Consider the following 25,125-nt stretch of genomic DNA (forward strand, 5'->3'; position numbering starts at 1 on the left):
TTTAAAGGAATTTAATCTTTCTTCTTTAACTCTACATTTTCATAGTTTTCCAAAGGCAATTTTTAGCGAGCAATCTTTCAAAGTCCCTGTTGCAACACAAATCGTAATTTGACACTATTAGCACAATTAGCTAAATATCTATTTTGTCTATTATGTTTGCTGAGTATGTCAGGCATATGGGCCCACCAGGACGCAGGGAGGGGAAATCAACAGTTTGGAATTTTTATTTTATTTTTTATCTTACATAAACACCATAGTTTAACCATTGATAGTGTCTTTTTTTCCCCCTCTCAGCCATGTAAAGAATGAGGTTTGTCAAGATAGTCTCTCTGCAATGATAAATTATTCTGTTTCTGTGTTTAGAAGCATGTTGTGATGTTCAGCTGCGTTTGATATTTATTTGTTTTCAGTGCCTTCTGGAATGTAATTATTTAAAAAGATTATCATTAGTGTCAAAATGATTAAGATGACCGATCAAATCAAAGAAGTTGAGGCTTTACTGTTCACAGAAGCCGAACATGAATAAAGTACAATTCGGGTTCCGAAAATATAAACTATTTTCTCCATAACAAAACTTAAACCTTTAAAGACAGCCCTACGGTAAGCTATGAGGTTGTTAATTGATGGTATTAGCTTCTGTTGAAGCTGTGCCCACATTGTTTAAATTTTTTTTAGAATAATTTAGTTTAACATCAGAATTTTAGTGAAAATTTACATTAACCATGATGCTGTTCAGAAAGTTACATGAATCAGAAAGTGGAGATGTGCCAAAAGAGGTCTATAGCACCCACTCCCAAGAAGCACTGCGAATTATGTTATGTCCCTATGCTGTAAAAATACTTATTTGTATGGTAGGCCTAATATAGATGCAGATTTTGCAATAAACTTATACATATCCAGTTGTAATCAAAATTATTCAAGACCCATTGCAAATCAGGTTTGTTGGCAAAATTTACAGACTTTCAGCTCTTTGCAATGAACAAATCAAACAAAAGTAATTGTTTTGCAAAACACAACAAATTTTTCAAGTGGTTTCCGCAAATTCAACTGAAAATGCAACTTTTAATGACTTCTGCAGTCTCAAAATTATTCAACCCCCTGAATAGAATCCCTCACAACAACACAAATCTGCAAAACATGTGTTGTCTCAAGCACACCTCATGCAACTAATCAAGGGATCATTAGTTGCACCAGGTGTGATTGAGCTAGAACACATACAATATCTGAACTTGCTAGGTTTGTTGGTTTGTCACGTTTGACTACATTTTAGAAATATGGCTAAGTCAAAACAATGTTCCAAAAAGTCATCGCCCTTCACAAACAAAGAACAGGATACAAACATTTAGTGAAGGCACTAATTGTACCTAGAGAGACCATTGGAAGCATAGTTTGCGAGTTCAAAGTTAAAGGAACAGTGGTTACACTATCTGGACGGGGCAGAAAAAGGAAGCTATCATGGCTGCAGTGAAGGCAGGTTCAGAGAAACCCTTGAGTGACTGCAAAAGACCTGCAGCAAGACTTGGTGGCAACAGGCACTGAGGTTTCAGCTTGCACAGTAAGGCTTGTACTAAACGCAGACAGTTTCCATGCCAGAACTCCAAGACTACACCACTACTGACCCAAAAGCAAAAGAAATGTGCTCAAAATCATATAAATAAGCCACAGAAGTTTTGGGATTCTATTCTGTGGAGCGATGAGACAAAACTGGTCTCATCAGTTTTGGTCCTATGGATCAGCGGTATGTCTGGAGGAAGAAGAATGAAGCATATGCTGAAAAGAACCCTCTGTCTACAGTTAAGCATGGTGGAGCTCGGTGATACTCTGGGGCTACTTTGCATCCTCTGGCACTGGAAACCCGCAGCGTGTGGAAGGCAAGATGGATTAATTGAAGCAACATGAAATCCAAGGAGAAAACGTCATGCCATCAGTGAGGAAGCTGAAGCTTGTGTGTCAATGGATCTTCCAACAGGACAATGATCCCAAGCATACCTCAAATTCCACCAAGGCTTGGTTGCAGAAGAAGTCCTGGAAGATTCTACAGTGGCCATCACAGTCACCTTAAATCTCTGGTGGGATTTGAAAAAAGGCGGTTGCAGCACGCAAACCCAAGAATATTACTGAACTGGAGGCCATTGGGCTAAGATTCCTCAGAAACGCTGCCAGAATCATAACATCAAAAGGGTGTTCTACTAAGTACTAAAGATGCTTGCCATTAAGGGGTTGAATAATTTTGAGACTGCAGAAGACATTAAAAGTGGCAAATTTCAGTTGCATTTTGGGAAACCACTTGAAAGTTTTATAGTGTTGAGCTATTTCAATTACTTTTGTTTAATTTGTTCATTGCAAACAGCTGAAAGTCTGTACATTTTGCCAATAAACCTGATTTGCAATGGGGCTTGGATAACTGTATAGCCTATATATATATATATATATATATATATATAAATATTTATTTATACAGTGCTATGCATAAGTTTAGACACCCATACTAAAGTTGACTAAAAAGAGGAATAAAAAATCATCTTTTGGAAACTGAACTTAATGCCTTAATTTAAAAAGTTAGGAAAAATCCAACCTTTAAGGACACCAATTTTCTTTGTGAATGAATAATGTATCATAAATAAATAAATGTTCTTCCTTAAAATACAGGGTGCATAAGTTTGGACACCCCTATGTTAAATTCCCATAGAGGCAGGCAGATTTTTATTTTTAAAGGCCAGTTACTTCATGGATCCAGGATACTATGCATCCTGATAAAGTTCCCTTGGCCTCTGGAATTAAAATAGCCCCACATCATCACATAGCCTTCACCATACCTAGAGATTGGCATGGTTTTATTTCAGTTAGCCTAATAGCTAGTTTGATTTGCATTGAGAGATGATCTTATGGAAAGTACTCCATGCCAATATCTATGTATGGTGAAGGCTATGTGATGATGTGGGGCTATTTTAATTCCAGAGGCCAAGGGAACTTTATCAGGATGCATAGTATCCTGGATCCATGAAGTAACTGGCCTTTAAAAATAAAAATCTGCCTGCCTCTATGGGAATTTAACATAGGGGTGTCCAAACTTATGCACTCTGTATTTTAAGGAAGAACATTTATTTATTTACGGATACATTATTCATTCACAAAGAAAATTGGTGTCCTTAAAGGTTGGATTTTTCCTATTTTTTTAAATTAAGGCATTAAGTTCAATTTCCAAAAGATGATTTTTTATTCCTCTTTTTAGTCAACTTTAGCATGGGTGTCTAAACTTATGCATAGCACTGTATATATATATAGACATTTTTAAATGAGTACCTAATATTACAGGTTATTTCAATTTTACTTTCGTTTTCAATGACTTTTTTGCTTCTCTTAGTTGTTTCCTTTGTTTAATTTTCCCGCTCTTTGTTGGTTTGTATGGTTTTTGATTAATTAGCACACCTGTTCATCTTTGAGTTCTTTATCCTTATGTATTTAAGTCCCTCAGTTCATTCAGTTCATTGTCCAGTATTGTTTGTGCATGGCACGCTGTTTTGTTGTGTTTTATCATTTTGGATTACCTGCTTCTGTGTTATTTAATAAAAATCTACTACGTTTCTCTTCGTCAACCTTGTAGATAAATACATGGCAATTTCTTCCTCGTTTTTAATTCGATGCTGTTTGCAATGCTTCATGGGATTGGGATTTTGTCCCCTTACTAAAGCCAATAAGTACACAGACTTGTAACTTTTTATTTTTGTCAGATTTTCAAAAACTTAAACAATAAATCCTAGTTCTATTATCTTTTAAATTATATATCTTTAATAAATGCAATAAAAAGCGCCCATTGGCAGTGTTGCTATATGGTTACCTCATCTTAAGAACGCAGGCCTGTTCATTAGTGTCCATTCGGCTACAGGTCAAAACATCCGCTGTGACTAACTTCTAATCTAGTTTTTACCTTTATTTAAACTTTTGAAACCCCTGAAGACCCCCAAACCGGTTGTTTTGACTTCCTTTGTTGGGGTACATGGCCTTAATTAGGGGGATTTGTCCCCCCACCCCGAACGCCTCATAATCTGCACCCTGTGCAAAGGAAATGACCGTCTGTACTCTGTAATGAGATTATTTTTTGTTTTATTTTGTCAATATCAATATCAGTTTTGTTCCTGCATAAACTGATTGTCTGTGAATTTCAGGTTAATTTGGACACTTTCCCAGTCATCATGACAGTGACAAATAAGCAAATCATGTTGCTACAGTCAACGTGCCGTTTAGAAAACGCACTGCTTAATAAAGCTACATGTGTTATGTACAAAATAATATATGCACATTGACCAACCCATAGCATCTGAATAGAAAAACACTCTCTCGGTTGCGACTGAAACTGGCAGGAAAGAGCGCTCTGCACACAGATCAAACAGGGAACCTTTCTGTATGACAGCTAGGATCTCGCCTCGGGCATCGTGGAATATTAGAGAGATCTCTACCAGCTGAGCTCACCGTCTCTGGATGGCAAAATGAGCCAGCAAATGAGCAAGCCTCCATCGCTAAATAACCAAGCCTGAGCTATTGACTGCAGACGCGCGAGATCTAGCAGCCCAGCGTCACGAGCGCAGTGCTGCACTACGGCACAATCAAACGGTCTCGCATCTCTTCCAGATTGACACATAGTAACAGCCAGCTGGTCGACATTACGACAACCCAGCGGGGAGGTAAACTGAAACATCACAGCCAAGCGCGAGATGAGACTATTTGTGCAATGAGAGATGGGCTTCCCACATAGACAGCATTAATAATGGCCAAATGACCAAAGCTGTCAAGGTGGCCAGCTCACTATAAAAATAGCCAGGTCTGAAATAAGGGATCTAGTTTCTGGACAACCAATCTAAAAAATGAAATCATTAGTAGAAAAACAGCACACACTAAGGCTTCCTGAAATGCTCAACAAGAAATGAAAAGGGTGGATTTAAGGGAGGGTGTGTGGGATCTACTGTATAGAGGTGTGCTGTATTTTCCAAAGGTAAACATGAAAAAAGTTGAATAATGAAGCTGACAGAAGAGGAATGCATTATCTCACATCACTTACCTCAGTCTCTGGGGGACCCTTATGTTTTTCCTACAGGCACTGCAGAGGTAAGGCAGACCTTCAAGGAAATCCAGCACAAGGAGGAAGCCGCAAGCAGCTGCGACGGCGGTAGAGGCACTCCTCACTCCCCTACACACACACTCACAATCTGAGGCTGTGATACTGTTGTTATTGAGATTTGTGGAAGGGGACGGCAGAATGCTCTCATAACAAGCGCTATACTGTGAGCCTGAACACACCCCTCCCACAGAGCTCATCCAATAGCAGGGTCAGACACACACAAGCACACACACACACATCAGTAGTCAACACCCCCCCCCCCCCCCTCCCTCCCCCCATCCAGCTTCCCCATCACATTCAAATGCTATAGGATTAAAGTAGTAGAGCATGGCTGCTAAAAGATTAAACTGGTGTTTAGCCATATTGCCTATATGCTGCTTGAGCTCTGCATCAAGAATTGACATCTGTGTGTGTGTGATCCAGCCGGTGTGTATGGTGTGTGTGTCACTGACACTGAGGTAGTGTGGTAAAGTGATTTAAAAAACAGCACACCGCTCAGCTGGGGCTGAAAGAGTGCAGGACATGCCTCTCATTCTTTGAGCGCGCTGGTCTATTTCTCTGCGATTCCAGACTCAAAAGCTTCATCCCAGGGCTGGTTTGCCTCTGACAGTAACTACATTCTACAAGGCTTTATGGTTAACACTAGAGGGGAATAAAAAGAGGTGCATTTCTTGTAAGCACAGATATTATACATTTTAATACAAGAATTTATATTTGGCTTATGGGGGGAGACCAGGGCTAGTTGTCACACTCCAATGGATAGTTAATATGTAATAATACATATGCATTATATTAACGCATAATGTTATTGGGGTAGTTTCTGTTTGTAAATTTAAATGGAAAAACAATTATTAAACAGATTTTTTTTTATTCAAATTATTCAAACAAATATTGTAAATATATAGTACATTCATTTAATTAATTATAAATGATTATATTACAATAATTATATAACATTATATTATTATGATAAATAATAATCATTATTAGATTAATTTTAAGACAATAATACATTGCATAAAATTGCAAGATAACGCATGTGACAACATCAACCTCAAATATTCTTGTCATAAAACAGTTCAACCACAATTGACATTTGCATGCCAGTGTGGTTACTGATATATAGCCCTTTTGACAACTAGCCTCAGTCTCCTCTACATAAAGGTGCATTCACAAGCACTAACACAAAAGAAAATAATGTTCTGTTTTTGTCTTCCTCATACATTTTACTGACAAGGGAGTTCTAAGTAAGCAGATGCTGATGTGATTTGATGCCTCTGTATAATATGTTCATTGGCAGGTGAAATTATGTGTAAATTATGTTATCTTGAAATTATCATTATCTTCATCTATTAGCCTATGTCTACACTTTCCCATGTAATTCATATAAAAAGTTCATTAAATTCATAATTATAAATAAAATTTCAATGGGAAAGTTCATGTCCCATGCTAGTTGTCAAAATAGGCTACAGTTTAAGTATGGGAACCAGAAATAAAGAAGTAGATGTGATGGTTTGTAGCTACTTGAATGTCCCAGTTAGCTTTCCTCGTGCATTACTCTTGATGGCCATCTGCTGGTGAAAGTTAAAAAATACTTTTTGTAGGCCTACATTTAGTATGAAAAAAATCGTGTTATTTTAGTATTTTTTAAGCAAATTGAAATCTGATGTTTTATTTTATTTATTTTGTTAAAAAAATGTTTTTCATTTAATGTTTTGGCTAAAACGTACCTTTCAATTTCTTGCAACTTTAAATTTGACATACCGGTACGAATAACAGAAGCCCTAAATACATTCAAATGAACATACAAAAGCATGCAGTTAGGATGATCTTTAAACAAAAAAAAACAACAACCTTAATTTAGAATATTTTACAAAAAGATATTGATTTATTTACCGTGCAGACGGTTACCTATGAAGCTCCCTTTTAAGCTGATCCAGATTTAGCCTCCTATTCACAAACTCCATCCGCAACACAATTACAAACCTGCGCGTTACTGATCTCAGATCGGCTTAAAATGTCAGACAACTGCACACAACACGATGTGGTAGTCCAAAATGATGCCAGAAAACTAATTTATATTTTTATTCATGGTTTTGAAAAATATATATTTTCACAAACAAAAACAAAAATAAATCGTAAAATTCGGGCTGCGCTCATTCTTTAATCTCACACAATTTTTTCGACCGTCTCATTTTGTTCAGGCAGTAGCAGGGAGTCTCAATCGTGGAAAAAGCGCCAAGTTCTACATCTACAGCAGGCGCGCGTAATAATGTCAAGTTGTTTATGTTTAAAACGAAACTGCGTACTTTGGATTGTCTTTTCCGAAAATGTAACGCATGAATAATAGGACTCATTAGGTAAGACCATTAAATGTACTTCTATTTCTTATTACGTAATTCTAAAGTAACGTTACTCTTGCAGAAATTAACGTGCATGTTGTGTGGGCTGGGCCGCTACGGTTAGCCACACTGCTATTAATTATGTTCCTTCATACATATGAATTAATAATGATCACACTACGGATTTCAAAACAATATGACGCGAATATTAAACATTACACGATTAAATATATGAATAAAAGTTTGATAGTTGGAGTTATTTATAGCAGATCAGCTTCAAGTATTTTATAGGGCACATCTGAGCCCAAGGTTCTCACGCGGTTCGTGGCTTGTCTTCAATATTTTGAGTGAGTGCGTTACGTGTTTGACATTCGCTTTACTTTCTCTTTTATCTTCTTTAGTGAATGGTTAAAATGCCCGGGCTGCATAGTGAAGGTGGAGTGGTGGCTGCAGCGGGCAGTCCTGTGAAGAAAAGCAAACTCTCTCTAAAGTTCTTCCAGAAGAAGGACACCAAACGAGCCCTGGACTTCTCAGAGCCCCCAGCAGAAGACAGCAGTGCCGCTGAACCAGAAGAGACTACTAAGTATGGCATGTTGTTATTATGCTATCAAATATGGATTATGTTGAAGTAGCCTACCATATTATTTTTCCTAACTGTTCCCATTTTTCCCCCTCAAGTCATGACCAGGTTGTGCCAATGCCTTGCCCTTCATCTCCTCTTACTGGTGAGAAGCGCGAGAGCCTGGTGCCCTTTGTAGGGCTTAATAATTTGGGGAACACCTGCTATCTGAATAGCATCCTTCAGGTATGCAGTTCAGCTTACTTGCTTATGTTTTATTCATAACACTGTTCTTAAGGCAAGATACCACAGGTGAATATGGTTTTAAAAAACAAAAAACAAAACAGACTTATAGATCAGTATACTTCTGCACATTGATTTATCACAGTACAATGAAAGGGATAGTTAACACAAAAATGAAAATACTGTCATTATTTCCTCACCCTCATATTGTTCCAAACTTCTGTTGAAGTTCTGTTCTTCTGTTGAAGACAAAAGAAGATATTTTCAAGAATGTTGGTATCCAGACAGTTGACAGTAGCCATTGACTTCTATGGAAGTCTTCTTTTTTTTCCTACTATGGAAGTCAATGGCTACTGTCAACTGTCTGGTTACCAAAATTATTTAAAATATTTTCTTTTGTGTTTAGCAAAAGAAGGAAACTCGTACTACAGGTTTGGAACACCTGGAGGGGTTGAACATTTTTGACAACATTTTTTGGGTGAACTATCCCTTTAAGATGATTGTTTTGCATGGCAAGTTTTCTAAATTGTTATGTTTAAATATGCAAATGATCAATTATTATAATTGAATCCCTATGTAAAAATATAGATAGGAATAAATTTGTAAAGTTTATTTAAGTGTATGTAAGTGCTACTGTAGTGGAGATTTCTGCCTCAGTTCCCCCCCAAAAATGAGAAGGCAGCATTTAAAAATAAATGCATGTAGATAAAGTGTAATAAAATAAACACTTAAATGTGTATTTTGGATGTTTTGGTTTCACTAGTCTGAAAGAAGACATGTTAAGGAAGCAAAATGGCCTGAAACCTCAAAATTGACCAGCTATTTTGCCTGTGGTGTTTTGCCTTAAATGTCTGCATATTAATATTATAGTAGTCTGGACAATTAAACTGGACTAATTAAACAGAGTTTACCCTTCTTACAAATTACAGGTCTTACATTACTGTCCTGGTTTTAAAGAGGCCATCAGATCTTTGTGTCATTTGGCTAAGCTGAAAGACCAACAGCAAGAAGATGGTGCCAAAAATGAGGTGGGTCTTAAAAAGAGGTAGGGGGTTGTTTTGAAATGTAAAAAAAAAAAAAATCAGTGTTTAGTTGAGCAAAAAAGTAACAACACACTAAAGCCTGTAAAGCATTGACATAAATATCAGTAAATAATGGTAACTTAAATAATATAATAAAGTTAAATATAAAAAAAAAAAAAAAACATTTGTTTTATATTTCCACATAAAGACGTGTCATATAGCCATATAGAGGGATGTGGGACACGAGCAGGAAAAAGACCATCAATCTCTTTTCTGATATTATCATGTTTTCTACTTGTTGTAAAAGGTCTGAAGAGCGAATTTTATCTTCCACAAGGGCAAGGCATTTAGGCTATGTTTGATTTTGCGCTGCAAGAGAAAGCGAAACTAAAAGAGTACAAATATAATAGGCCTAATTAAAAGTGAACCAAGGAAGAGATGTTTATAATCCCCTTAGAAAATGGGTGAGACGTGAGTGAAGATTTGGGAAAAGAAACAAGAGATTCCATGTCCAGTGGAATAACTAATGGAATATTGTTCAATTCGCTGATAATCGAGTGACCAGATTGCAAACCAGAATTCAAAGCTAAAATGTATGGGACATTATAGTGTCATAATATTCAGGTGCTGCTCAGCCAACTTTGTCAAGTTTACCGGCACAGCCCAAATTTAGAAAAAAAGATCTACATTTGTTACATTGATAAATATACTAAATTAGCTAATTGGATACATGTACAGAATATATTAATATTGCTGCCTTGACTATAGTTGATTGCAATTAACATAGCATGTTTGATGTTATCAGGGGGACTCTGGAGAGAATGCCCTACCTGTTCCCATGGAGCTTCTGGGCAGTTTCCACAGCCTCATCTCCTCTGTGGAACAGCTGCAATCCAGCTTCCTGCTTAACCCTGAAAAATACAGCGACGGAGAGCTTGCCACACCACCCCGCAAGCTACTTAACACGCTCAGGTAATGCCAGAGTGTCGTTCAACAACATTGAAAAGAGATTTAAACATCTCGTTGAGTTTTTCTTGCCACGGTCACCTTGGCCTGAATGAGTTTCTAGACTAACCTGTTCGATTTCTCCTCTACAGGCAGCTCAATCCAATGTATGAGGGTTACTTGCAACATGATGCACAGGAGGTACTGCAGTGCATCCTAGCAAGTATCCAGGAGGCCTGTGACACTATCAAAAAACAGCAAACAGACAACCAGAAGGAGAGCACAATGAGCAATGGAACGGGGGAGACCACGCACGAGGATGATGGGAGCTCAGACGGCCAGCTGAGTGGAAAGAGAAAGAGCGACACAGAAGCAGGCAACGCTAAGAAGAAGCCAAAATCTCAATGCAAGGCAAAGAAAAATGAGGAAAATGTGCCTATGACCCGCTCTAAACGCAAGTCCTCCAGTGACATAACCACAGAAAGTTCGGAAACTAACCACAAGAATGGGGCAGAGGAGCAAGAGGAAAAAGAGCAAGAGAAGGACAGAGGGAGCACCACAGAGGAAGAGAAGAATGACAGTTCCCCCAAAGAGGTGGGAAAGAGGACAAGGAGAGGGAAGCTTGGCTGGTTGAAACCATCTGGGAAGCAGCCTAGCATCTTCTCGAAGTTCCGCAGCATGGGACGTATTACTTCACACATAGGAGGGAGAGGGGAAATCAAGAAGAAATCCGATTGTAGTGCCGAAGAGAAGCAGGAGAAGGATACATCTGAGAACGAGAGCAGAACTCAAGGTGTTAAACAGAGTCTGGGAAAGAGTGAAGGTAAATATATTTGTCAAAGTTTTGCAATCAAATTATATTTTCTATCCATATTTTTTTTTAGAAACAGAAAATCTGTACTATTCACTAACAATGTCTCTACATTTGAGCTGGACATTTAAGATAAGAGAAAAATGATGATGATAATTTATAAACAAATTATAAAAATGTTTTGAAGAGCTGCAATGAAATGTAATTATTAATTAATGTTATTATTATTATTATTTTATATATATATATATATATATATATATATATATATATATATAATGTATTATGCATGTATGTGTATGTGTGTGTGTGTGTATATATATATGTATTTGTGATCAATAACTACAAGCATTGCTTTGTATGATTAGATCCATCAGGCCTGGATGTGCTGAAGTGGATGTTCCAGGGTCAGCTGGTGCTGCGGACACGCTGCCTGGAATGTGAGTGTTTCACAGAGAGGAGAGAGGACTTTCAAGATATCAGCGTACCTGTGCAAGAGGATGAGACCAGCTCCCCTGACTCCAGTTCTGAGAGTGAGTACATTGAAAGCATTTAAATCCATCTGTGTTTGTGTCCATCAGTCAACACTCCCTGATGCTGGTTAAAACATTTCATATTTTCATAACTGTATACTTCCTTTTCAGTTTCTCCAGATCCCAAGCCTGAGCTGAAAACTCTCAAGTGGGCCATATCTCAATTTGCATCTGTTGAGCGGATTGTGGGTCAAGATAAATATTTCTGTGAGACCTGTCATCACTACACAGAAGCTGAGAGAAGTCTTCTGTTTGACAAAACACCAGAAGTCGTAACAATCCACCTGAAATGCTTTGCTGCCAATGGCTCTGAGTATGTACTCTTGTTTGATTTTAGAGCTTAATTCCTTTCTTTTAACTACTGAACAGTGAAGAGCTCCCATGAGTAATTTTTGTAACTTTTTTTTGTTGCTGTTTCAGCATGTAAGACATGATTTGGACTCAAGAAGGCATTCAAAAAGTGTCACCTTGTCCTTAATAGCTATGTTTCCATCCACCTATTTTTCTGCGCATTTTGGGATATCGCATCAAAAACTGCTGGATGAAAATGCCAAGATGGGCATAAATTCTAAACATGCGCATACAAGACTTATGTGCTCGTTTGAGTCGGATAATTTTTTATCCAATAAGAAAACATGCACATAAACTATGATGGAAACACATTTAACAAATAAATTCCACAATGCGCATCAAAAAAAATAATGGGACTTTGTGAGATGGGTCAGCATAACTGGACTAACCAGCAGAATGATCTTTTTGAAATGCTGTTTTGGTTGTTCTGAAATGTCATCTTGCGTTCGGAGGCAGACGCTGCTGTTAGGGAACACAGTCATGTAGTTCTGAGAGGGAATTATACCAAACATTTGTATATACAGAAGCTTGTCCCACAGTTCTTAGTTATTTTTAGCACCAGTTTATCAGGATGTGACTATTTTGTTCTCTTTGACTCACTGGTGCTTTATTCGTAAATTTATGCAATATTCCAATTTTGCGCACAAGTTAAATTCACAACTTTGGATGGAAACAGCTAATGATTGCATACAAGAAGAAAAAAAATTAAATCAATGGGCATGAACAATGCAAACATTGTTATTGCCTTTTTTTGTAACACAGCAAAGAAAAGTCAGAAGTAGACACTTAAAACAAAATAATTTTATTCAGTCTTGTTAAAGTTATCATCAATTAATTCTTCACTCTTTAACAGGATGGACCCTTATGCTGGCCTTTCCAAGGTGAACACACCTCTGCAGACCCCTCTCAAACTATCACTGCACGAGTGGTGCACTCAACCTGATTCTCCTGACCAGAGCCATCACTACGAGCTCTTCGCCGTGGTCATGCACAGCGGAGTAACCATAAGCAGTGGTCACTACACCACTTACATCCGCATGATGGATCTCCATCGCACCAATCTCAGGCCTCAGCCTCAGGATGAAGAGCAAGACCGAGACACAGAGGAAGACCCGAAACAGAAGAAAGAGGAGGCACCTCAAACAGATTACGATGACGGTGAGGTGTCTTTCAGCTTGTCTGGCAGGAGCCGCAATGTGGCAAGAGCCAGTTCAACAAGCAGCATGTCCGGCAAAGCAGGAGGCAAGAGGAGCTCCGAGGGTGTTGGGCTTTTAGGGGGACAGAGGACCGTCACCAGTTATGAGCTCAGCAACGGCAAGCAAACCAATCCAGAGAAGGCTTCCAGCTTGGCCAGTCGTGCCACCGGTACTCTGCTTCAGAACACTGTGAAGAAAGAGACTGAGGAAGAGGGAGCCGATGCTATGGGCGACGAGACCCAGGTGAGTTTTGACCTCGCTCTGCGAAACCTTTTGGACTTTGAGGGAAAGTGGATGCTGTTCGATGATTCCGAAGTGAGACTCTTTGAAGAAGAGGACTTCCTCCGAGCCTGTTCTCCTGAGACGTGCTCCACCTCTACGCCCTACCTGCTGTTCTACAAGAGAGTCTCTCAGTGATTGGATATGGACACTCCTCACAGTTATGACGTTTTACTGTTAAGACATGGACTATGAAAGTACATTTGCAGGTAAATGGAAAAGCAAGTCAGGATATGTTAATAGTTTATACGTACATTTGTGTAACAAGTGTCAGTGGAAAACCAATGTGAAACTTTCAAGGCTATGTCATTTGATGCCACTTTTTTTTTCCCCTCCTCTCTTTTACTGTTTTTGTACTTTGCTCTTTTCTCTTGTTCAGCGAGTCCATGTCATCTTCTTTTCAAATGCACCTTGGCACTTACAGTAGTGCATGTGACAGTTTTCCTGTACATTCAAGCATTCCCTTGAAGCTGTAATGAATAACACAAAATGATTTTCTTGCGCACTGATATTTTATATATTTTTTTAAAGATCAATTATTCTTGCTTGTTTGGGTTTTGTCTCGAGTATGAATTCAAATTTTGACATTCCTCTTTTGGAGGCTATTATTAATCCTTAGTAGATTTCATGTTAGGCTCTTAATTTCTAAAATTGGAAGGCACAGGCAATGTTTAGTTCCCCGCTGCAGTTATGATCTATCATTTGGCTATTTCCACAGAGAATCAAATTTAGTTTAAAAGGTGGTTGACTTTGAAAGTACAGAGTATTGATTGCCTATAAATGACCACAGGGATAAAGTGACCTATTTTTCTATTTTTATAGTTTATCAGCCATACCTCAGTCCAGTCTAAGAAGCTTTTCTTCTTTTTTCCATGTTGTGAGCAGGCCCTGACATTACAGTTAGATCTCTATGAGCAATAAATAAACCATTTCATGGAGAATCTCTATTACTACATGGCATTCTGTTGTGTATTTGAGAAGGGGGGGGGATGAATATATTTTCTATTACTGGTTATGTAGATTCTTATTTACCACATTAAAACACCAGCATATAAAATTGTCTTTTGGTGCACAGTTTCTTTAACACAACCACACTGGAATGGCTATTAGAGTTGTTTATTTAGTAAAATATTTAAAGTAAACAAAAGGTACATAAAACTACATAATGCTGAAAAAAATTCATCACTTTTTTGCTTTTTCCATAAGGATTAAATAAACTCTTAAATTGTACCGTGATTATTAAAAATACACTGGGATGAAGTAAAAAAAACTTAAATTAAAAAAAGTGCACACAGGAATTGAATATAGGTTTGACACATTGTATGCTAAATTCACCATCAGTTCTTATGATCATGTAACAGGCCATTTTGTAAACAAATACAAAATTAGAATGATGTACCAAACGCCTTAACACTTAACTTTTTTCTTTTACTTTATGGCAAAAACACTGATGTGGTGAGGAAGATTGATATATACAAATAAATAAAATTGCATGTTCTTTTTATTTCTTCAGTCTTCACACGTCTAGCTTGCGAAGGCTCATTCTGCTAAAAGAGTCTCTGAAAGAAAAAGAAAAGCTTAATGTTATGAAAGAAGAGAAGAGTAAAACAATTTCAGAGGAATCAAAAGTTTTATTAAAGGGATAGTTCACTTTGAAATTAAATTTTGGTATGTTTTAGCTTACCTCAAGGGCATCCAAGATGTAGGTGTCTTTGTTTCCGCAGTAGTTTCAATTTTGATATTTTTAGGTCAAACCGTTCTTGTCTGTCAGTCATATAATGCAAGTCTATGGTCACCACCTCAAAGATCATGCAGAGAAGTCCAATTAAACAATTCCCCATCGTAAGTACACATTGATGGCCTAAGACACGAAACGAGCGGTTTGTGTGAGAAAACGAACAGTATTTATATCGTTTTTACCTCTTGTACACTTTCCGGCGCTTGCGCATACTAAGCCAGAACGCGCGCGCGCCCTCAGATCACTTGGACGTGGTTGTGTACAAGAGGTAAAAACGATATAAATACTGTTCGTTTTCTCACACAAACCGCTCGTTTCGTGTCTTAGGGCGGCCATCAATGTGTACTGACGATGGGGAATTGTTTAATTTGGATTTCTCTGTGCATGCTCTTTGAGACAGTGACCATAGACTTGCATTACAGACAAGAACGGTTTGACTTAAAAATATCAAAATTGAAACTACTGCGGAAACAAAGATACCTACATCTTGGATGCCCTTGAGATAAGCTAAAACATACCAAAATTTAATTTCAAAGTGAACTATCCCTTCAATGGTAAACAAAAATGTTTAAAAAACATCCTTTCAAACAACTTGGCTACCTTGTCAAGCCGTCCTTTTGCTGCTTGTTAAAGTGGAAAAAAGAGGTTAAATGCATTCAAAACACCCACAGCTTTCTGGACAATCATGTCATCGCTTATGATTAACCAACTATTGACGGTGTATGTGGCCTGAAGAAAGATACGCGTTAACATTTCACTAAATAGAACTGGGTATAGAGTCCATTTCCTGATTGTAATTTGATTTTGATTCACAATAACTGAATTTATATTCATTTCACAATATTTGATGTACAAGCTCCCACCGTTATTCATTCAAACAACATAGTTTGCTAAACCAAGTTTCTGCAGTAAGCTAGTTTATCAGCTGCAATATACATTCTTAACAGCTTTTGACATCATTTGTATTGTCTGACCTGTGTGAGTTGACCTGTAACACAGGTTTGTAGAGTTGTGGGATCTTCCTGTTAATGAGAGGCTGCAGAGCTTCTTTCAGTCTGTGATAGTTCCTCTCCAGCTCTCTCTGATACTCTTTCTGGTCTGGACCAATCAGACTTTTATTTTTGCGAAGGGAATCTTCACACCTGGGGAGGTTATTGAAGGTTGATTTATGCAATTTCAAGTTCTAATTGTATTATCACCATTTAACAATTAAAATAATGCATTTGTCTTATCATCGTCCATTTAACCAGACACGGACTGCAATTATCCAGCTATTTTTAGGATAATAGTTCAATTGAATGGCATCATCTATAGTATGCAAACATCATTCCATTAACATACTATGCTGTATTTCTTGATTGATGTGATACAAAAAAAAGTTTAATTACAGTGTATACATGTCTTCAATATACTGAAATACTTGGGGTCAGTAGTTGGACTACTGCAGTCCATGTAAATGCAGTGTTAGAGCATCTGCAATCAAACCTCTTAGTAAAGTCTTTGAAGCACAGTCGTAGTTTATTATGGTGCCGGTAGAGTTTAGGATCGCTTGGGATCTCGGACAGAAACACCTGGGCCACCTCAAGAGGACCCTGAAGAGAAATACAATATATGTTGGTTAGAAATATTCAAATTATTTTCTCACTTGACCACTGACCATCACAAAGTTTGCACTGATACTTGGCTGTGCAATAATGGACATTTGATACTAACGACTTAAAAACTATTATTATTCATTTATAATGAATTTGTTGTGTATATATATTTTTTTAAGTTCGTGGACATCAGGTTCCAAACTAATATAAATATGAAATAAAATGAGATCTGAAGTCTTTCATTCTTAAAGTATTGAAGTAACTACATTCATCAAATAGTTAGCACTGCTACATAGTAATGCAATATATTACAAATTCTGGAGGTTGAATTTCCAGCAATTAAGTGTATGGTCATTTACTGTTACGGTGTCATAAACCCCTGGTTTCACAGACAAGGTTTAAGATGGTCCCAGACTAAAATGCATGCTTGAGCTGTTTTAATTGAAAGCAACTAGCACTTGCATATCTTAAAATATGTCAGTGCCACTGTTTTGTCTCAAGATGCTCATCAGCAATGTTTTTTTTTTCCTACGGGACATTTATAAAAGCTACATAAGTGTCTTAAGGCCTAATCCTGGCTTAATCTAAGCCCTTTCTGTGAAACCAGGCCCAAACTGCACAAATTAATCCAGAAAATAATGACAGTGATATTGCATATGTACTACTTAGTGAATAGGCCCAAGGAGTCACCTGGTTAACAGTGGTGCCAACAGACCCCTGCAGAACCATCTGCAGCATTTTGGCATCAGATGGGTCTTGATGAGTGGCAAAGGCCAGTTCCTGTGTCTTCTTCTGCATGTCCTCAATGGCTACTTCAATGGGTGTGGAGATGATCTGAAAAGCAAATATTAATGTCTTAAAATCTTTCCTTAAGGTACACAGTAATCTTTTTGTTCAAAATTAGCCAAATTTAAATAACGAGTCAATACATCAATCTTTCTTCCAAAGCGTGTTTTTGTCTTACCCTTATTCACTATGGTAAGCCTGTTATAAGTGTTTATATTTTAGACCTGATGGGATGTTTTTTGCTAGCCTGGTCCTACCAGACTCTCGTACATTTCATTTGTACAGAGAGTCTGGCCACTCTCCATTGACAAGCGGTAACTTCCTTGAAGGCAGGTACTATGTTGAAGTTTAAAACTACTGGATCTGCCATGACCAATCACTAACGTTTGATCATGACGTAACACTACAACTCAAACTAGCGCACAACCTCAATGTCATCGTTCTCAGCCACTCCCTCTGTTCGCTGATTGGACCGGTAAAAATTTGGTAGGAGAAAACCCACGAATATACCGCAAACCCAGACGGAGTACTGAAGGAAAATGAAAATTGAGCGGAAGTACGTAGGAGGGCGGAGCCAGGCCAGTTTTTTGCGGGAAATATGTGCAAATACGTAATTCACCCCTGTGCGTGTCTTGTCATATCCATAAATACAGACAAATTGCTCCGTTTACATAACATTGTTGTGACAAAAAGAAAGGTTGATATGGAGCATGCTAAATTTCAAGTCGACAGCGCTCATAATAAAACAAGAATCAACATTGGCTTGGCTTTTCATAGATGGTGAGAACTAAGGGATTTAAAATGTAAAAAAAAAAAAAAATTATTACAACATTTTTTTTTTTTTATTACTCAACAGGTGAGTAAGGCATTTTGCTGAACAAATAAATTGTCATATTTAGCCCTTTAACAGAGTTCATTGTGAAGCATTAGCTATTGTGAAGGGTCATTTCATTATGGTTGTTGTAGACCTGTGCTAGAATTTATTTTAAAGAAAGTACAGTATCTATTAATGGGTATAGTAACGTCTTCAGCTAGTCAGCTTAAGATCCTTTCCATCTAAACTGGTTATATCTCTTATGCCTTGTAGAGAAAGTTTTATGAGCAGTAGGATAACTTTATTCATCAGCACAGTCACGCAGAGCCGAAACACAACCAAAACAATGTTTTCATAGTTTTCATATAATTTCAGTCTAGCATGAATCCCTATAGAAGCTTTCACAAAGCATGCGTGTTTGACTTACCTCCTCTTTGTGGATGATGTTGATGCGGGTCTTGATGTAAGGGAAAGCGTGGGAGGTGGTGAGGATGGTCTTTCGTTTAAACTGTTCATGCAGGTCACCGTGAGCTCTTCCATCGAGTGTGAATGGCGTGCAGTACACGAAGCGCCGCAGGTTGTAGTTCTTATCAAAGTAAGTGATGCGGTCCTTCATTTCATAAGTGTCAAAATATGGTTCAACATAAGTGATCTGAATAAAGGCCTGTGATGGAGAAAAGAGATATTATTCTCTGTGCAAAGTATTATCGTTTGATTTCCATACACACATTTTGCACCATAACGCAGCACAAAAACACACCTTATTTGGGTCCAGTTTACACTTGTCGACTGGATTGGAATCTTTAATGACTTCCACTTGATCCTCACCAAACCTTTCACCATAGAAACTCTGAGAATTAAGACAATAACGGTCAAATCACTCATCTACTAAAACATGTGAAACAGAAAATGCACCCATGCAAACAATTCCAGTGTCTTGTACCTCAAGTCGATGTGAGATTTCTGCTAGCTTGGTGATGGCTGGCTCTTTGTATACAAACTCCTGCTCATCCAAGTCACCAAATTTAGAACCGTAAAATCCAACTCTGAAATAGGTGCCAAACATTCGCTTTCCATCCTGAAACAAACAAATGTGTCAGTTACTAATTTGCTGTCAGTTGAAGCTACCATTTCAAAATGCTAGATAACATGGAAAATCAAGTCTGATGGCTTTACTAAAACAGTTACTCATAAAGAAAGTTAAAGTGCAATGAGGCAAACAACATTTTCTCTTGGCAGCAAGTTATCAACAGCAATGGAAACATTGTCTGGAACATGTTCACATAAATAACCTGCATTCAACTCTGGCAATGATTATGCAATCATATAACAGAGAAATACAGGAAAACAGACACTAATACAGTATCGTTATAGTACAAACATTACCATATTTGAGGATATTGTGCAACCTCCAAGAAAGAGAAGTAAAAGGTTAGCTTCTATCCCCTTTTACCTTCACTACTAAGTGGTAGTGTGTTATGACAGATGTTTTTTTTAATTATTATATTTATTTATTTTTACAAATATTGCATAGTTTCTCAATTTTACACAACCATTCAAATGTTCGAGGTCAGAGAGGTTTTTTAAAGGAAATTCATGCTTTTATTCAGCAAGGATGCATTAAATTGATCAAAAGTGACAGTAAAGACATTGTCATCTTATTAAAAGATGTCTATTTCATGTTTCTTGAGCCCAAAATCAGCATATTAGAATGATTTTTGAAGGCTGACACGTGACACTGAAGACTGGAGTAATGATGTGGAAAGTCCAGCTTTGCTATTACATAAAATATGTTAAATAGAAAACAGTTATTTTGAATTGAAAAAAATAGTACAATTTTTACTGTATTTTCAATTAAATAAACACAGCCTTGGTGAGCATAAGGGACTTCTTTCAAAAACATAAAAAAGCTTGCCAACCCCAAACTTTTGAACAGTATGTATGCATTATTTACTTGATCTTTTTAGGAAGTAGTAGCTGAGAAGAAAGTGAGATATCCATATCAGACACAAAATCTAACTAAAATACATGAGAGTTTGAGCCAAGCTTGTGGATAGTGGTGCAAGCAGCAGTTCAAAACAAAGTGGGACCTTTCTCTGACAACTGTATAAGCAAAGGTGGACATAACAGGAGGAAGACCAGAGAAAACCTCATGTCCTTAAACAGTAAGTAAGCAACTGTACTTCGAAGAAGAGAAAGAATGGAACAAAAGAGAACATTTAGGTTGTAGCAAGCTCCTCATGAGAAAGTAAACGTGCTGCTGTAGCCTAATACACAACGCCAGACTGAAATAGTTATGACAATAGAAATAGAATGGCAGAACTAGTGTACTTGAGTAACAGGGTAGGCCATAATAGGACAGAAAGAAAAGAAAAAGAATGGTGTTTGTATTTGTACACAGCCGGGAACATGTCTGAGTGCTCTACACACAGGAAGTGAAGTATCAATAAGGTGCAGATAAGGGCTGAACCAAAGCAGACCAAACATACAGCCAATGCTCAGATTGAGCTAATAAAACAATAGAACAAAAAGCCTGAATAGACTTTGGTCAGTGTCTAGCAAGACATGAAATTCCAATGTTCATTTGTGTAATATATCCCATATATTATAAGTTCCTGAAGAAGTAACACAATAAATACTACCATAACTACATTCTTTGGTTCAGATTATAACAAGCTGTTCAAAATGGTTCTAATCATAAGTTATCAGTAAGCCTAGATGGAAAACATAAGTTAAAGAGAGCTAAGCATTTTAAACTTAGCCAAAATAATGTATAAACAAACATGTAATAAAAACTGTGTGGATGATTGATGTTCCAATTCTGTAGAAATCTGAAGTTTTGGGGTGCAGATTCTGTGTGGGCCTGGTTACCAGGTGTCTGAGATGGTTCAGCCCATCTCTGGTTCATTGTGATTGTCATAAAAGCTACAGAAATAAACCCTCAAACTATGAACTTACCACAAGACACAATAATTAAAGTGGGAAGAGGAGGGGTCAGCAACCAGGGAAATAAAAAAGGAGAGAACAGAACATATTTTAATCAGGAAACCAAGAAACTCTTTGAAAGCTAAACAAAACACGAACACACAAAACAAACAGCAATACTACCAAATCCATACTTTACAAAGAAACACACACACACACACACACACAAACACACAAAGACTAAAACCCAACAATAAACATGCAATGAGGAAGAAGCAGGCAGTGAAAAATGCACTAAAGGGTCTTTATTAAATAGACAATTAGGAGACATTCCTGGTGTATTGCTGCAAATATGAAGGTTTTGTTGACTCGCTGCCATGCAAATAAACAAGTGAGATTAACACTAGTATACAAACATATTGGTGTAAATGAGAACTCAGGGGTCGATTTAGTTTGCAATGAAACAAAAGCTCATATAAAGAGAAGGTCACTTGGATGTCACTTTCAGCACATGAATATAGATGTTTTAAACTGATGATCACCAGGACGTGTCCCTTTAGAAGAAGAAAAACGCATAATTTACCAAGATACCAAAAATGTTCTGATATTTTCTAAGAAGCTTCTGTCCCTAATTCATGCTATTCTTTATTTGTTAAAGACATACCCCAAAGTCGATAATCATGTCACTGTTAACCCACCCTCATGTCATTCCAAACCTGTATGACGTTCTTTCTTCCGTGGAACACTAAAGATGATTTGTTGAAGACAATACTGGTTGCTATTTTCCATATAAAGCACAACAGTGCCCGCCCACTTTTTCAGCAACCATGGTTTCCGGTTATAAGCCCTGAACTAAACCAACCAGCAATAAGTTGTATTGCATTACAGGAATCCAGCTGTTAAACACAATTAGTTCTTAAAATAAGTCAAAATAATGTGACCTGATGACTTCAACAAAAGCATATGCCATCCATTTGTAACCTCAGAGTTCACAGTAGGTTTGTCTTTAAAGGTTTATAGGTTATCATTAACAAATCAATTTTCCTATGGAGAAAATGAATGGGATTGTACCTCTGGAACCTGATTGTTGCACTCTAATGAAGATAAATGTCTGTTGATGTTGCTGTCAAACTCCAAATGGGGGGGGGGGGGGAGACACTATTAAATTTGTCATAAAAGTGATTTAATTCCAAGTCTTCTGAAGTCACACAAACAATCCAAAAGCAAAAAAAAAAAAAAAATTGTGATGTGATTTTTGCGATGAATCATTTGATCCAGTTCACACAATATACATGACTTCTTAAAGGTCTTAAATTTGGGCTATGTCTGAAAGCTTACCTAAGCTGACTTGTTGCCTCACTGCCCTGTCAGGCAATGACTTTGCAGGCAGCATTGGTAAACATACCTCATGAAACTGATATCGGACAGGATTCTGAGGCGCGGTAGCGGTTTAATGATCTACAGCAAAATAAAAGCAAGCTTTGGTGATAAGCAAATATTTAATTACTAAAATAGTAATTTCTCACTAGAAATGGCATCAAAAGTGGAAAATGTTGGTCAAAACCATACATTTACATACTGACCACCAAACGCAACTTTTAGACGGCATCTTTATTTTTTTAGCTTAACGGTCACAGAATGGAACCAACAGGATTGTGGTCAAAAGGCAGGTAAGGATACATCTATGCTGCTGCCTTCAATCAGATGAAGGTATCTCAGGAGACAGGAAGTGAAGCTAACATTGGATTCGGAAGTGCTTTGGTGCCTTGATGCTTTCCTAGCTTGGAATGCATCCCCCGAAGGTAGAGTTTTTAAGCTTTCGAAGCTTTCATGGTCTGTTTGTCTCAAAAAGCCATTTTATAAATTCAGAAAACTTGGAATATAGAGTATGAGTCATATTGACCACTTTCATGGTTCTTTTATGTCCTATTTAAAGTCTGATAGCTCCAACTCCAGTTGCATGAAGAAACCAGTATATTATTCAGAATATCTCCTTTTATGTTTCAGGAAACAAATTAAGTCATACAGGTTCGGAATAACATGAGGGTGAGAAAATTATGACAGAATTTTCATTTCTGGGCAAACCGATCCTTCAAGGTTATCTACATGTCTCGCATAAATCGAACCCTGTGCTTTTGAGAGACATGAGACATAGATGGCAATGCTGATGAGAGAGAGGATGAGGAAGTGAAATGAGGCATTCGTGAATAAATCTGTTATTAGTGTTCACAGTGGCTCCCATGCATGGCCTGTCAAATTTGACAATGTTAACATCGCTTTTTCCTTAAAAAAAGAGAGGAGAGATAGGAAGATGAGAAGAGGGATGCTGCTGCCCACACACCACTGACAGCAGTCCCATGGAAAGAGAGATGGAGGGATGGACGAAGAAATGAAAACGTCCATAAAAATGTTAATGGGTCAAATTCAAAGCATAGAGAGTCATGATAAACGCCCACAGCTTGCACGTAAGGGCCAAGCATTAACCATGAAGTTTAGCACCTACCTCCCAGCCTGTGCTCTGTATAACAGAGAGAATACAGCACAAATCAACATACACAGGTCACAATCACCCCCTTTAAAAGCCCAGACTCACTGCAAAGCATTGTGGGAAACAATCGTTTTTGAAAAATCATACACTACTGTTCAATAGTTTGGACAAAGTAGGATTTTTTCCCAAACTTTTGAAAAGTAGCATATTTGTTAGACTGTATCCGCCATGCATGACTATTCATCCATTTATACCGGATGGAATAATATAAAATCTATTTTTTTACTTTTTTTTTTTAAAGAAAAAACAGTGTTTTGGGTGGTTCCCAGGGATTTTCTATACAGACGCTAAGGTGCATGTAGTGTTTTTTAGCATGTTGCTATGCAGTTTCTAGATTATTCTGTGTGGTTGCCAGGTCAAAAGGGTCACCCCATTCCTCTATGATATTCTGGTCACCTCTTTCAATCTATGTCTTTGGGATTTTTGTGTGTAAACTTCAAGTGTTGACTGCACACAAAAGTTTATAACACACTTCTCATCAACCAGCCGTGCAATCTGAGGTATCATTTACATCGATCGCACAGAAAGAGTAGTTGTTCAAATCATTAACCCTATGTACAGTATGAGCAAGACCCATTCACACCAACGATGAAAACTATAACTATGACGTTTTAACAAGCGTTCAAATTCTAAGAGAAGTCCACACCACAACTATAACATCACAGGAACAATAACGTTGGAATCACTTTAAGAGCATTTTTGCAGCTGATGAATGATAAAACATTAACAGCTAGTCAGAGTCCATTTGACTTGAAAGAGCTTGAACAATTAAAGTGGAAGATGACATAACTGCAGCGCGCGATTATAATAAACAGAATATTATCGTCAGTTGGTGTGGATCCTAATATAGTTATCGTTATAGTTCTCATTCTTAGTGTGAATACTACTCATAATGCCCAGGAAAACTCACTGAAAAGAGTCCACATGCTCTCTGTCACTCTGATGTAGAAGAGATAAACAGAGACATGCAGTCTTGATAATGCAAAGTCTCTTTCACGTGTCACACATAAATCATGTCTGTGTGTATACACAAGCAAAATATTGCCAAGTTAGACATCTGGCAGATGCTTTGTACTACTAGGCCAAAAATACAAAGTTCTGTTGTCTTAAGAGGATTTCGCACCAGGTAGTTCTAGGAACTAGATACAAGGGTGGTTCCTCGAGAACTAATGGTTCCCCTAGGAACATTTTCCTGGTTGCCTTCTCACCACCAGTAGGAACTCTGAAGTGACGTAAGCCACACTAGAGCCTGAGCACATAGTGCTCGCATTCTTCATGTTCATTAGTTTACGATCGGTCTAATATGTTATTAGATAGAACTA

General features: G+C 37.6%; 3 protein-coding genes across 19 annotated transcripts in view; 1 reads left to right on the plus strand and 2 right to left on the minus strand.

Annotated features, from left to right (window-relative positions):
• Positions 1–5,251, minus strand: part of kank4 (KN motif and ankyrin repeat domains 4) — a 51,549-nt gene extending 46,298 nt beyond the window's left edge. For both annotated transcript variants that reach the window (XM_079884836.1, XM_079884834.1), the window contains exon 1: positions 5,057–5,251. The gene's annotated coding sequence lies outside the window, so the exon portion shown is untranslated. The remainder of the gene's footprint in view (positions 1–5,056) is intronic.
• Positions 5,252–7,322: 2,071 nt separating this feature from the next.
• On the plus strand, positions 7,323–14,025 carry usp1 (ubiquitin specific peptidase 1). The gene is made up of 9 exons (XM_079884398.1): positions 7,323–7,476; positions 7,860–8,041; positions 8,137–8,263; positions 9,190–9,288; positions 10,088–10,254; positions 10,380–11,050; positions 11,407–11,571; positions 11,683–11,884; positions 12,776–14,025. The coding sequence occupies exons 2-9, from the start codon at positions 7,863–7,865 to the stop codon at positions 13,533–13,535; spliced, it is 2,370 nt and encodes a 789-aa protein (XP_079740524.1). The 5' UTR covers positions 7,323–7,476; positions 7,860–7,862; the 3' UTR covers positions 13,536–14,025.
• Positions 14,026–14,497: 472 nt separating this feature from the next.
• The window catches only part of dock7 (dedicator of cytokinesis 7), a 47,448-nt gene continuing 36,820 nt past the window's right edge, over positions 14,498–25,125 (minus strand). For 11 of the 16 annotated variants that reach the window (XM_079884386.1, XM_079884384.1, XM_079884381.1 and 8 more), the window contains 8 exons: positions 23,759–23,773; positions 19,274–19,399; positions 19,091–19,180; positions 18,758–18,994; positions 17,421–17,564; positions 16,621–16,727; positions 16,110–16,277; positions 14,498–14,956 (listed from right to left, as the gene is read on the minus strand). In XM_079884386.1, the coding sequence (XP_079740512.1) occupies positions 14,914–14,956; positions 16,110–16,277; positions 16,621–16,727; positions 17,421–17,564; positions 18,758–18,994; positions 19,091–19,180; positions 19,274–19,399; positions 23,759–23,773 (930 nt within the window). In that variant the 3' untranslated portion in view covers positions 14,498–14,913. Of the gene's footprint in view, positions 14,957–15,735; positions 15,756–16,109; positions 16,278–16,620; positions 16,728–17,420; positions 17,565–18,757; positions 18,995–19,090; positions 19,181–19,273; positions 19,409–23,758; positions 23,774–25,125 lie in introns of all 16 variants that reach the window. The other 5 variants (XM_079884387.1, XM_079884383.1, XM_079884392.1 and 2 more) reach the window with 2 other exon arrangements.

The sequence above is a fragment of the Squalius cephalus genome (genome assembly GCF_949319135.1).
Source record: "Squalius cephalus genome assembly, chromosome: 10".
In the NCBI taxonomy this organism is placed as follows: Eukaryota; Metazoa; Chordata; class Actinopteri; order Cypriniformes; family Leuciscidae; genus Squalius; species Squalius cephalus.